Here is a 15,223-nt window from a genome sequence, read left to right on the forward strand (position 1 = left end):
AGACTTGCATCCATTCTGAAAAGGAGTGTGTGCTGAGAACTGAGTGTGCTGAGGGCTTTTGTTGGGAAAAACCTCCATTACCAATACTTTCTGAGCCTTACAAACACCCTGCACATAAAGCAGGAGCAAAGCCATGCCAATTACTTTATTCAAAGAGATTCTGGTCCCAACTAGCAAAGGCTCATGTGCTCTCCATCTGTGACAAGGCCAGCATAAGAAATCATTCTAAACTGTCCCCTGACCCACAAGAGATCCCTCTGGCGAGGACATGTGCATGCCAGTTGGCCAGCAATAGTCCTAGAGCTGTTTACGCACAAACTGCTCAGAAAGCAATTGTTACACTTCCCTGTGAAATGAAGTAAGGACAGTTTCTCTCCCTTTCCATAGACTGAAAAACTTGAAGGGTTGCCAGAGTCCATCAGTTTCAACATCTCATGTTATAGATGAGGAAACAGTCCCAGTGAATGAGCAAGACTTGCAGTAGTTGGGGACCAAGCTGGGACTTGGTCACTGATGTCAGATATACTTTCTTTCTCAACTCCATACCACTTCCTTCTTTCTTATCTACTCCCTTTATTTTTTGTCTCATTTCCTGCTCTCTCTTTGCTGCTCTCCTTCTCCCCCTGCTTTCTTCCACAGAATTGAGTAAAACAAAAATGGAGTCCACTGGGAACCAGTCCCTCCTGAAAGAAGGTAGAACAGAACTCCTAGCCTAGAAAGTCCCAGATGTCGGACCCTTTGTTTTGGAGGTGAAAAGGGAAGAATCAAGAAAGACTCACTTTCCCCAGTCTCAAACACCCCCAGTCTCTTCTCCTGGGCCTTAGTAATGATGTTCTTTTTAATGAAAACATTTTTTAAAAAACAAATAAAATGAAGTGAGGGCCAGACACAGGTAACTACATTCCAAAGCAAGAATAAAACATGTACAATAAAAATAATAACAGCAGCTTCATCTATTAAACATTTCCAGATATTAGGCACTAAACTAGCTTCTTCCAATATATAATATAATTTAATCCTCTTTACAAATTCATAAGTACACATTTGTTCACCCCATTTTGTAGAATAAAAAACCTGATGCACAGAGACAGTAAGAATCTTGTGTCACAATACTCAGCTTAGATATTTCTGGATCCAGTTTCTTGTTTCTAGTATTATAAAGTCTCCCACACTCCAAAACAAACAAGCACAAAAGCTTTAAAGGAATGAGTAGCTATCTTTATAGTTGACTTGATATCCAAGCAAGTACAGACAGGAAATGAATGATTACAGAGGCCCTGCTGTGCACTGAGTGTTTTCAATGCCAACACCAATGGGAGGATGTGAAATTCTTTGGTTATCTCCCCCAACACACACACACACACACACACACACACACACACACACACACACACTTCCCACCAGTGTATTTGCATTGTGTAATATAGCAAAAGGACATTATCTCAAGCTTACATAAAGGGCCAGCCAACCCCCCGGACAAGCCCCATACCTGCCCTAGACAAATTTACAATCAGAATATTGTCTTCAAACTTCAATTTTATTGAAATTCTGCAGGTAACCTGAATGTATGTGTATAACCTACAAATATGAAATGTCTATATGTCAGATATATGAAACTTCCACACAGAAATCATGGAAACTACTGAGGGTTTCTGTAAATATCACAGTGTTTATGTTAACTTAATGAAATCCTGAGAATACTGCTTCTTTCATTTTACAGATGGGAAAACTAAAGCCCAGAGAAGTAAGGTGATTTGCATGACGCTCTATAGCTAATACATGATAGACAGAAATATGACCACAGGTTCATCTAGTTCCAAACTTCATGTTCTTTATTTTTTTATCGGGTCCTTATTTTTTTAAACAAAAACCTGCTTTCTCTGAACTATAAAGTAACATGTATTTATTTGTAGAAAATCTGGGAAAAAGTATTAAAAATAAAAATGAAAAAGTGTTTCAATATCACTATAATCTAAGCTAATGCCAACACTTTTACATTTTTATTTCCAATCACATACTATTCAGTAAACAGAATTTTGCTATTTTTTTCACTTTTTATATTGTAAACATGAGTCCATGCAATTAAAAATTCTATAAAAACTTTTAATATATATATAATATCAATATGTACATAGTTTATCAGCCTTCTTCCTTATTGCTGGTCATTTAGGCCATCTCTGATTTTAACCATTATTAAAAGTACAAGAACAAAACCCTTAGTATATAAATCTGGGGCTGAATTACTGATGATTTACTTAGGACTGATTTCCAAGTATGAAAATGGACATTTTCTATTATTTCATGCTGCTGCTTTTTTTTTAAATTAACACCCTCCCCACAACATCCACTACACTACCCCAAAATCTCTCCTCTGACTCATTTCTAAACCACTGAGTCAAGTTATTGTTATATATGTCTAGACCCTAGGTTTGGAGAATGCAAGGGGGAAAAGTCAGATATCTGGAACCAGGAAGTCTGGATCCATGCACCAATTCACTTGTTACCAAAGTGATTCTGACATATTACCTGAGGCCTTCAGCCCATGTTTCCTCACCTGGAAAACGAGACTAGTTTTCCACCAGGTACTACTAATAGTACCTCCCTCAAAAGACTGATGTGAGGATTAAATCAGATAAAGCAACGGCTTTATCAGATTAAATCAGATGTGACAACGGCTTCGTAAATCATCATGCAATCTGGCAAACATCTGTTGCTATTACCTTTAGACGTGTGACAGATTTAGATGGCTTTCAAAGAATAAAGAAAAAAACTAGTTTCCCACTCATTGCTGTTTTTGATACATTTAAACCTTGCTTTCAAAAAATATTGCTTAAAAAAACGAAAACCCTAGGGAGAAATAACAGCTGTCATACAGAATATCCCCCAAGTCCCCCAAGCATTCGTGTCATCCTGGAGATTTTGATAGCTTTTGTTCACACGTGGAATTAACAAACCTAAATATCTCTATCCACAGGCACACCAGAGAGCTGGGGAACCCAACTCCATGGAGTGGCAGTGTAGGACAGCCCTGTGACTTGAGTCTTGCCCCGTGGCCCTGGGGCGGGCCACAACTTTCAGACCAACTGTGATTGGTCCAAGCTCTTTACCAGGGGACATTTAATGATGAAAGAGGATGCTGCTAAGACATCAGCCCGCAGACAGAAGGAAGGTGACCAAGACTCTAGCAGGGCAGAGAAAATCAGGACAGTCAGAGAAGTGTGAGGCTGGGGATGAGCTCACTGTCAGGATGGTGAAGAGATAACTAGGTTAAAAAGTTTTCTGTGCAGGCATCACACTGCAGTAGAAGAAGAAGGAAGGAAAAGTGTCATTTTATGGTCTAATCAGAGGAAAATATTAGAAATTTCAGGAGCCAACCCGGAAATCAGAGGGGTACAATGACGACGAAGCTTGAAGACAAGCATGCAGGGAATGGGAACCTTTTAGGAGAGGGTCAGCCATACCTGGGTGAGAAATATCAAACGAATGGGAAACCAGTAGCAAATGGGAGAGGTGAAATCTCTGTAAAGCAGGAGGCAAATGGAAAGTGTGGCGTGCCCAGAAAAAGTCTCAACATGTACAGCTGGCAGGAGATCCAGAAACACAATCAGAAGGCTGATCAGTGGCTGGTGATCAATCGCAAGGTCTACGATGTTACTGGCTGGGCCAACAAGCATCCAGGGGGGAGCCGAGTCCTCAACCACTATGCTGGGGAAGATGCCACGGTAAGGAACTCAAAGCTCTGCCTTCTCTCTTCCGACTGGTGGGTGGCTGGGACTTGGCTCTCTTTCCCAAAGCATTTTGAGTACGTGCTCAAACTCCACAATTGCTCATCTCCTCCCAAACCAATTTTTCAGGATTCCTATCCAGCAAGAACCTGAAACCAAATAAGCCTCAAGGACTAGCTCATTTTGGGATGGGCTCAGATGCTGACAGTGGATACTGTTTGTGTATTTTGGATTTTGTTTTCTCTTGGTGTTGTGTTTTGAATTGGAGTCACTGTTTGCTTCCTGGTTTAGTATAGTTGACACACAACATTTCATTAGTTCAAGTGTACAATATAGTGATTCAACAACTCTATACACCAGGCTATGCTCACCACAAGTGTGGCTACCATCTGTCACTGTTTTTTAAGAAGAAAGTTACAAATGCACGAGTAAAATTTGGGAAAAATCACATCTGTGCCCATCTAGAAATTTCTCAGACTCTTATAAATGGGGTGTGTAAAAGGAAGACAGCAATTCACATGATAGGCATCAAAATGTGAATAACAATAACACAAACCTACAATTATGGATAGTGCTTTTCTAACCCAAGTCACAGGATCAGCTCAGATGATGTGTTGGCAAAGATGCAGGCCTTCAACCACCTTGGAAATAACTGATAAACTCACTCAGCTTGAGACAGCTGAGCTGATGAATCTTTAATTTTCTGATGATGTTTATCTGTAAGAAGTTAGGGAAAAAACATGATTCCACATCCAATTCTAGCCAACAAGGTGGAATTAATTAATAAAATAAAACCATCAGGACTTTAGGATAAAATACCCATGCCACCTTGGGATTCATATCTTAAGAATGAAAATCCTGAGTGTGGTCAGCCATGTACCCTAGACTTTATGTAAGTAAATCCAAAAATGTTTGGAGAAAAGATTCTTGCAAAAGAAGATGGTTCAAGAAGAGTGGGAGGCTCCAGAGGCGTTCTGACAAATGTAATACCCCATAGCTACTCAGAATTCAGGGAGCCTGAGCTTGGCACCTGGATATATGAACGTGGGAAAGTTGTTAAAATGCTCGCAGCCTCTGCTTCATCATTTGTAAAATGGAAATGACCTTACCAATCTAACTGGTTTATGGTAAATGGGACTAATGCTTGTAAAGTGTTTAGCACAATGCCAAACACTTAATAAAGTTTCATTAAATTTTAACTATTATGATTTATCTCACTGGCATCCATAGCCTCAGAGGTGTGATTATGATTTCCTGTTTACCACCAGCTTAGAAATCTTGATTATATTTGGTGTCATCTGATTGGGAACAGAGGAGCCCATGGTGGAAAAGCATCATTCTCTCTAGTGAAGGAGGCCAGGACATAAAGGACCTACAATCAGAGACTTACTCTACAACCTAAGAGGTGTTTGCAGGTTGTGCCCTGAAAGGCAACTGTAGACTAAAGAAAGTATAATCTCTGTGAGCTGACCCTCAACGCATGGCTGCACTGGCCCAGACGAGAGAACCATTCTTTTATTTACATGGAAACTCTCCTCCAAGTTTCCACCCTCCTGATAAAAGGGTAATAATGATAGTCTTTCCCACAAGATCATTAATTTACTCATTCATTTAGTCATCCATTCTAAAACCCTTGTTAAAGGCCAAGCATAATGATTAAGAATACAGGGTTGGAGGGGCGCCTGGGTGGCGCAGTCGGTTAGGCGTCCGACTTCAGCCAGGTCACGATCTCGCGGTCCGTGAGTTCGAGCCCCGCATCGGGCTCTGGGCTGATGGCTCGGAGCCTGGAGCCTGTTTCCGATTCTGTGTCTCCCTCTCTCTCTGCCCCTCCCCCGTTCATGCTCTGTCTCTCTCTGTCCCAAAAATAAATAAACGTTGAAAAAAAAAAAAAAAAAAAGAATACAGGGTTGGGAATGAAAAAGGCCTGGCTTGTATCTGAGCTCAACTACTTACTAAGAATGTCTTGAGGAGGTTGCTGAAGCTCTTGGAGCCCCGGCTCTTTAATCTAGAAAGTGGGAATAACAACACTTTCATCTTAGCCTTGTGAAAGTCAGTAGTACTTATGGTGTTTGGCACAGATTAGATACTGAAAAAATGGCAATGCTTTTGTTTTATTATTGCTTAGTTCTTCTGAGATGGGTTCTAGTTTTCTCCAAAGAAAAGATTCCATAAAACAAAATCAGTATATCTACTCCTGTTATTTCCCATCTGAGTTGTCTGATTTTTTTCAAACTATACGATTTAAAACTAATGGCACAGTGCTAATTATCACAGACTAGGCCCAGTCTTCTAATCTGATGAGAGTTTGCTGGGGAAAAGCCAGAAACAAACTGTAAATCCAAGAAGAATTGATGATATAGTTATCAATATGATAACATATGATGGGCTGTTTTGCAATTATTAAATGAGGATGACAAAGCATTTGAGGACAAGACATGCAAATGAAACAATATTTGGCCACAAGTTTCATGTAAGGCAACAGTATGTTCCAGGACCATGAAAGGAATAAATGCAATCTTGTGATGCATGTACATGAGCAGCATGTCCAGGACAAAGAAAGCAAGTTAAGTATCTTGTGTGCTGGTCAACCCACTTCTTATCTCTGGACACCACACTCTAAGTAGGACACTGAGAAACTTGAGTTCTTTCTCATGAGGATCAAAGGACAATATGAGAGGAAAATGATGAAAAAAACTTAGAGGAAATATAGAAAAGTCCATCTAGCTATTTGGAGGACTACCATGTGGAAGACAGGAGAGTTGTGTGCAATTCCAAAAGGATGGCATGGAGCCAATGGAGGTGAGGCTAGGGCAGAAGAAGAGAGGATGTGCACAGAGGTGGAGTGAAAATAGGATTCACGTCAGGAGTAAACACCCAGGCAAAATGGGCATCTCAGCTTAGCCGCTTTCTTTTTAGGACAATATTGGCATGTAGTAAGTGCTCAGTTAGTGTCAGTGACTCTCATAGCATGAGGAGGAGAGGACAAAGGGAGAGGAGGGGTAGAGAAAGAGAAAGGGGAAGGAGAGGAAGGGAGTTGAAGTCTGAGCCATGTCTTCCCCTTCTTCCTCTTTTTCCACTACACATAATGACACTTCTCTGGTCAGCATCCCTCCTCACCCCCAATCAGCACAACAAAACCAACCAGGATTTCTAAGTATTAATGAAGGAAAGTAATAATAAGTAATAATAGTTGTATCTTCTCTAGGTTGTCAACATTTCTTAAATTATCTGGTTCTCACTGGAACAATGATTCAAGTAGAAAATAGGTGGAGAAGTAGAGAGAGGGGGTGCTGAGGCACTAAAGGTGAAGATGGGCCATGAGGACATGCTTTCTTTCAGAAAGGCCAATCTGGCAGCCAAGTGAAAGCTGCACTGAAGAAGAGTAGCCAAAATTGGAGGAAGCCCAGGGAATATGTTGAAGAGCTGAACAAGGCATTGACCACAGGAATGGAAAAGAGGTGGTGGCTGCAAAGGATGTCTAAGAGACATAATTTATAAAATGTGATGAGTGACTGGTTAATTGTTGAGAAACAGTCTGTCTGCCTTGTGCATATGTGACATAGTGAACTAGGTGACTATATCCATGACAGAATAAGGAAGCCAGGAGGATGAGCGGGTTTGGGAGGGAGAGCAGAGAGAGAGAGAGAACTGGGGCTGGAGCTCAGCAGAAAGTATCACAGAAAAAAATCTCAGTATAGGGAAGAGCTTTCAAATAATGAAAGTTCTCAAACAATGAAATGAGTTGCAGTGGAAAAATAACCCTCTGCTTATTCCTGTGGGTGAAGGGGAATCTGGGTGACTTTAAGTGAACATTCTCCATTCCAAAAAGGCTTTCTCCCAGATAAAGGGCAAAGACGGCATTTTCCTTACAAACTGACCTATTCATAATTCATGTACTACCCAAAATATGAGGGGACTTGTTCTAGCCTTTGCCTTGGAGCACATGAGACCAGAGACGGGTAAGCATAAGAGAAATTACTCAAAGATGTGGTAATGCATATGTGGTTGGGTGTTGACTACTCTGGTGAGCTTTTGTGAGGTGAGTAAATCAAAATCCATGATCTAGTTATCATGTTTTGTAACTCTGTGTGTGTGTGGGGGGGGGGTGTGGGTGTGGGTGTGTGGGTGGGTGTGGGTGTGTATAAACATTCTCCATTGGTGTTTTATTTCCTGAATTTGGGAAATTTCAACCCACCCCAGACGAACTAAATATAATATAAAAATGCAATCATTTATTGATTTATTTATTTGGTCTGATTTCCAAAGTCTAAGCTCTTAGCCACTAGGCTAGATCCTCAATAAGTTTTAACAGTGACTGAATAAATTAATGGAAGAATTAATAAACCCACTGGGCAGAGTGGGTGCCATTATTATCCATATTTAGAAAAAAACTGAGGTTTGAGAAATAAAGTAATTTGCCCAATATAAACCAGCTTACTCCTACTGCACTGTGCCTTAATGTGAACAGGAAAGGCACACTCCTTGGGTGGTTGTAGTACAAGATTTTCCAAATGGAATGATTGCTGGATTTTAGACCATACACACCCTCCTGGTTGGGTGCCTTTGTGAAGGGCATAACCTCTCAACAGTACTTAAGTTGTAAAGGCAGGCTTTTGTAAAGGCAGGGAAAGTCAGAAGGACTTTCCATATTTTTCTCTTCCTGTAGGGATCATGCTTCTACAATAAAGCACATCTCCCCATCTCCCATTCAATAACAGCAGAAAGTTAGCAGGATTTCTAAGCTATTTGTAAAAGCAAAATAGTCACATCTTTCCTGTGTTGATATTGTTTTGGAAATAATCAGTTTTGGATGAGTGTTGGTACAAATTTATGAATAGATTGAGGAGCAGGATTATGGTTGAGAAGGTAATCAATCAAAAGACTGCCAGATGAAACGGGAGATGCTGGGTAGGGAAGAGAGGCTGGTTGTTAAGACCTATGTCCTCTGAACTCAACACATTTGAATGCTTCCAGCTTTTTCCTTGTTAGAGAAATCCTATACTCATCTCTTCATTCTTCCTTTCCTGTATTCATCAGGCATTCACTGATAATATGCCATATTCCAGGCAGAGTGAGACAGTAGGCATAATTTAATCAATAACACATGGCCTTAGTCTTCAAAAACTCTTAAATACCTAGGAACAAATTTATCCAAGAAGGTTAAAGACCCACATACTAGAAAATATAAGACATAAATGAGAGAAACTGAGGAAGATATAAATAAATGGAAAGATATTCTATGCTTATGGATTGGAAGAATTAATATTGCTAAAATGTCCATACTACCCTAAACAATCTACAGGTTCAATGAAATCCTTGTCAGAATTCCAATGGTATTTTTCATAGAAATAGAATAAACAATCCTAAAATGTGTACAGAACCATAAGAGACCCCAAACAGCCAAAGCAACAATTAGCAATCTTGAGAAAGAACAAACCTGGATTTCAGTACAAAGCTACAGATGAATGGATAAAGAAAATGTGATACCTATGCGCGCGCGCACACACACACACACACACACACACACACACACACACATAAATACATACACACAAACACAGTGGAATACAATTCATCCATAAAAAAGAATGAAGTCTTGCCATTGGCCCCAACATGGATGGACCCATAAAGCATTATGCTAAGTGAACTATGTTAGACAGAGAAAGACAAATGCCATATGATGTTATTTATATGTGGAACCTAAAAAAGAAAACAAAAAACCAAGCTCATAGATACAGAAAATAGATTGGTGGCTACCAGAGGCAGGAGGTTTCTCCTGTGAAGAAGCTCAAAAGTACAAGCTTCCAGTTATACTAAAAAAATCACGGGGATATAATGTACAGCATGATGACTATAGTTAGTAATACTATATTGCATATTTGAAAATTGCTGAGAGATTAAATTTTAAAAGTTATCACAAGTGAAAAAAAAATTGGGGATTATGTAAGGTGACAGGTGTTAACCAGACTCATTGTGGTGATTATTTTGCAATGCATACGAATATCAAATCATTCTGTTGTACACCTGAAGCCAAGGTAATGTTATATGTCAATTATACTAAATTTTAAAAAGAAACACAAAAAGACCACCTGAGAAGGGGCAAGTACACAGCTTCATTAAAATATAATTTGAAAAGTTATAGAAGCTAGAGGAGCCCAGAGAAATCATAAATAACTTTACTGAGTTAGGGGAGACAATTTGTAATCTGAATCTTGAAGGATGAAAAGGAATTTTTATAGAAAGAAAATGGAGGAAGTCAGTCAAGACAAAGGAAACAGTATGTTCAAAGTTTCAGAACAATAGACAGGCATGGAATATTTATTGAATGGAGAGAGGTCAGGTCTGGTAAACAAGATGGTTCATGAAAGGTAATGGTGAAAGGTGAGCCTGGAGAGGTAGGTTAGAGCCAGAGGCAATGTGAGGGGATTAAAACCTAATGTGGGAAGATATTACTATCCGCCCAGCAGATACATGCTGATTTTAGCATCATCCCAATCTGGCATCACTTCTCTCTTAAGAGGCCTTTCAGAAAAGTAATTATACGTGTTATGACTAGAATACACCTTTACAGCTTCATGGCTGTAAAATCACATAGCCTTTAGTTCAAATCCTAGCTTACTATCTACCTAATTATTGTGGCATTTTGGACAAGACGTTCTGTCCTCTGAGACTTGGTATCTTTATCTTTACAGAAGAAGCAATGGAATCTCATAGATCCAAGGTGATGGTTATGAATTGGCCCATAGAGTCTCTTGTACACAGGATATACACAACAGATGTTAGAACTATCCCCTCTTCCTTTCAGTTTACCCACTCTCCTTCCTTCAGCAGGAATATACTTGCCCAAGAGTGTTGATAACATAGCCTGTTTTTACAAGTCTTTCAAAAAAAAAAAAAAAAAAAGGATTTCACGACTTCCACAATATCCAGACTCTATTAGGAAATGCTTTTACATCAAATATCTAAGACTACCCAAACTCCTTTGTTATGCTGCTCATCAGTACAATGAAAAGAGGTCCACATAGCAGGGCAATGCCTACTATGCTGGAAAATTCTGTTGGTCTTTAGGCTATGTGATTACAGCATTGCCTGCAAATCTTGCTGGGAATCAGAAAAAACGATGAACCCAGAACATTATCGTCAGCACACTGTTCCAGGACTCTGTATGACTGCTCAGAGTAAAACAAAATTTCAATGGCTTACCTTTCTTCTACACTCTTAACTTGATCCATGAGAATGTTTTCCATCCTAATCTGCTTTTAAACAAGTAGAATATGATTTGCCACTATGGATCATTCTGAAATACTTTAATTCCTTTCTTAATCACAGAAAGGCTCTCTTCCTGGTTTGGGAAACTAAGTTTTAGACCCACAGAATGTGATAGTTAAGAAAAACTTTTGAAATTATATAGTGCAGAATTTCCCAGGGTGGGTCAGAGGAAGTATGCAGAAACAGAATGAGCAGTAGAGACTGGACTGGTTCTAGCAAATACAAAATCCTTTTTCCATCATTGAATCTAGAGACCCTTAGGAGAAGTCTAAAGAGTTGATACTGCACCCTTTTAATTAATGTTATTCATTATATAAACACCCTCTTATAAAGTAGGCTTCTATGTAGTTCTTAGATGTATCCAAGGTTGCTTTACACTTTGAAGATGGAAGGTTCATTATATTCACTAAAACAATTTAGAGTTCATACCACATTAGGCTTTGGAGTATAGGAAGAAAATCTCTGAGTTGTTATATTGAAGAGAATGTAGGTAGTAAGTTATTAGCACTTGAAGTATATATACAAGAAAGATGGCTAATATGTTGATTTGCTTAATCCCAACAATCACTTTATGAATTGGTTGGCTATTACCATCACCCTTATGTTAGAGAAAACAGAAGCACAGACAAGTTCAAGAAACTTGTCCACAATTACACAGCTAGTAAGTAGAAACCAGAATTTAGGTACAGAAAGACCACTCCAGGGTCCACTGTCTTAGTCAGTACTATGGAACAACAGCACTTTAGAGTCATGTGTATGGCTTCCACATATTCAAGTTATGATCTTAGTTATATTTCCTCATTTTTGATCACTCCTGTTCTCAAAGCTGCAATAGCAGAAAGTCTAATATCTACCTCTTGGAGAATTCTCCTTCCCCAAAATCTGTTTCATTCTTTGGGAAGGAAGAGAATATCTCTAACTTTCAAATACAAGCAGGATATAGGAACCACCACTGTTTGTCACAGCCTGTTTGAGGTCCTGCTTAACATGGACCTGAGATGGGGAAAAACAGTTGGTCACCTCTATGTGCCTGGCTGTCACAACCCTTGCAGAGATTGGCCTAGTACTTTTTAGAAAGAATGATGAGACCCCTCCAGTGAAAAACTTGTGAAGAGCGTATACTTTAGACAGCTCAGACCTCAAGGGCTGTGCTCCCTTTCTCTCCTGTGAATTAATCCTACACTATCAATGTCAACTTTAACCAGTTTTTTTTTTAAAGAACTTAATTCAAATGTTTCATTCCTCTTGGCTTTGGCCAGGAACCAAGAGGGATATTTGATGGGAGATGTGCTTTTCACAGCTAGTCATGGTTGCTGCGTGCTTCTATGTGAGCAACTTTTACCACCCTGATGTTGGGCTTTGAAGATTCATCATGGCTCGCTAACTCAAGCAAACTAATTCTTCTGGTGCTCAGTAAAGTAAACAGTGATCTCTCCCAATGCTCAGGAATATCCTGGCTGTGTTGGGCTTGCCTAATGAAGCAGTGCCTCAGGTAGGTGGATCTCCAGCATGAAGCTTTCATAGAGTATCTCCAAGGGTAATTTTGATTGTTCAACTTGAAGCATCACCCTGGGGTTAGAAGAAATCCTCTGTAATAGAGTCTGCTGATTCCCAAGATGGGCACAGGATGAGGTAAGGAAGGGGACTATTCTGTAGATAAGCATGTGTCTCCTAAGCCTCTATCAATTCTCTGTGATTTTCAGGATGTCTTCAGAGCCATGCACCTGGACCTTGACATTGTAAAATTGTACCTTAAGCCACTGCTCATTGGAGAGCTTGCCCCAGAAGAGCCCAGCCAGGAGAGAAACAAAAGTGTGAGTGGGGTCTCAGGACCCTTGAACATATGGAGGGATGGGGACAAAGGCCAGTTGAGCGATTCCTGACATATCCAAGAATTGATCCTTTTTTGTGAGAAACTGACCATTATGCCTAGATGAGCCTGTAACAGCATAAATGAGTAGTTTCTACATATTACAAAACAATGTCATCCTCCTTAGACATTCAGAACTCTTAAACCTCTGTGTAAGAAAGGAATGAATTGTTTGGTCCTACAGTACCCCAGAAGTTCTGTGTCTCTAAGTACCTCCTTTATGTCAGGCAACTACCAGATACAACTTTTGTCCAGTGACTGCTTACAATTGCTTGATGTCTGTGCCTATATTCACTGCTAAAGTAAGTTTGATGAAAGCAGTAGATATGTATGTATATTTTGCTTATCTCTGTGTCCTCAAGAACCCACGTGCACAGGATCAGACATGTAGTAGGGGCTCCATAAATAGCTACCAAATGAAAGTTGTGAATATATCCTAACAGCAGCCCTTTTTACATTTGGTGAAATTGTAGTCCAGGGAAAATAAGTTACTTTCTGAAAGCCCCATAGTTGGTGTATCAAGGAACCAGGATTCCAAGTCACTTCTTTCTGACCCCAAGGAAGGGTGCCACTCTTTCTTTCCCTACTACTTTGGCCACCTGAAATACCATCTTCCAAAGGACAGGGTCTTTATAAGATTAGACATTCACTAGGATGATTTTACATAAGGCTTAAAAGGATTTTGACTAATATCGAGCATTTCATTTTTTTTTTTGCAATCTGTTTTGTTAAAGCTGCTTACATTCTGTGTAATTCTTCTGAAATAATTTGTACCCAATATTGACCCATATATCACTGTGAGGAGAATAGAATTAGCATTATACTTCTGCTTCAGGAAATGAGGAAACAAACTCACTGAGGAACAGGCAGATTCTGAAGACGCATAACTCATTTTGTGTAGACCTCAAACACTTAGGCTCACCCCTCAGGCCCACATGCATCCCACACAGCTGTGTGTCAGGAAACCCAGTCCTGTATTTGGCAGCGAGGGCTCTGAGGCTGCACAGCTTAGATTCACAGCCCAACTCTGCCACAGGTTGTATGGGTTCAGGCCACTTCCCAAACCTCTCCATGGCTCAATTTCTCTCTCTGTAAAAGAGCGACGACAGTTGCACCAACTTCCTAGAAGATATTGGGGAATTATGGAAAGAGTTAAAAGCACTTCAAGTGCTTAGAACAGTGTCTGGAATGTAGTAAATGCTCAACAAATTTTAGATACTATCATCATGAACTCACTCGTGGCACCAGCAATTGACAAACCTCCAGATATGTCACCATCATTTAGGGCAGGAGACTCTAGGGTAAAAAAGAGAAATTGATGCAAAGCTTAATTGTTTCTGCTAAAATTTTCTTGAAGGAAAAGAAAATCCACTAATGGTTGATAACTATAAGACAACCATTCATTATCTAAAAGAGTATTGGTTTCTGGGGGGTAAAGGTCTGCCGAAAGTTTTCTTTAGTGCATCTATGTAGATACTATGTATGTGTGCAAAATAACACATATATACTCAGATATATGTCTATAGACAATTAATATGAGCACAACACTTGTGTCAGAAAGCATAAGTTAAATTCCTGCCTCTATCACCTACTTGCTGATGATTTCAGACCAGTGCTCATCCGGGCTTGCTGACCCCTTACTCTGTACACTAGATGAGTTGGAAAATATGACCAGGTTGGCAAGCACTCTAGAGATGCCTCTTAAAGTTATCCATGGTCACCAAAATTCCAAAGTTGTTGGAGGCTTGAGAGATGAACCCAGGAAACAGATCTTTTAAAAGTTGAATCAGTGAATTTTTTTTTGCTTCTAGAATTACGTTCATAGAATTTGCTTCTAGAATTATGTTCATATATATATATATATATATATATATATATATATATATATAAATTTTCTCCTTTCATGTATCTGAACAATCCTGCTCTCTTTCTTATGCTCTGGTCATTATGTCACCTGTCCTGGTTTCAAACCCATTCATTAGTCATTAAGCAAAGAGTTATTTCTTTCCAGCCCTTGCACTGACTCTACAGTCTGACTGGCAAGCTTATAAACCAATACTAGCCTTGCTCATGCACCCACATGCACATACGCATGTTACATAAACACAGAACCAGGAAACCCCCACCCCCCACAACACATATCAGCAGACACACACTAATGCCACCAGAGATCCTGCCCTGTTTCTAAGGATCCATCAATCGGCTCACAAGAAAGTCATCCTTTGAGCTAATCCAAGTGAACAGCATTTTTTTGTCCATTTTAATTTTTTTTTAAATATAATTTATTGTCAAGTTGGCTTCCATACAACACCCAGTGCTCATCCCAACAAGTGCCCTCCTCAATGCCCCTGCATTTTTC

General features: G+C 39.6%; 1 protein-coding gene across 1 annotated transcript in view; it reads left to right on the plus strand.

Moving 5' to 3' along the window:
• Positions 1-3,395: 3,395 nt before the first annotated feature.
• Positions 3,396-15,223, plus strand: part of LOC115525890 (fatty acid desaturase 2-like protein FADS2B) — a 37,231-nt gene continuing 25,403 nt past the window's right edge. The window contains exons 1-2 of the mRNA XM_030333299.1: positions 3,396-3,722; positions 12,698-12,808. Of these exons, the coding sequence (XP_030189159.1) occupies positions 3,396-3,722; positions 12,698-12,808 (438 nt within the window). The remainder of the gene's footprint in view (positions 3,723-12,697; positions 12,809-15,223) is intronic.

This window comes from Lynx canadensis, chromosome D1 (assembly GCF_007474595.2).
Source record: "Lynx canadensis isolate LIC74 chromosome D1, mLynCan4.pri.v2, whole genome shotgun sequence".
Taxonomy (NCBI): Eukaryota; Metazoa; Chordata; class Mammalia; order Carnivora; family Felidae; genus Lynx; species Lynx canadensis.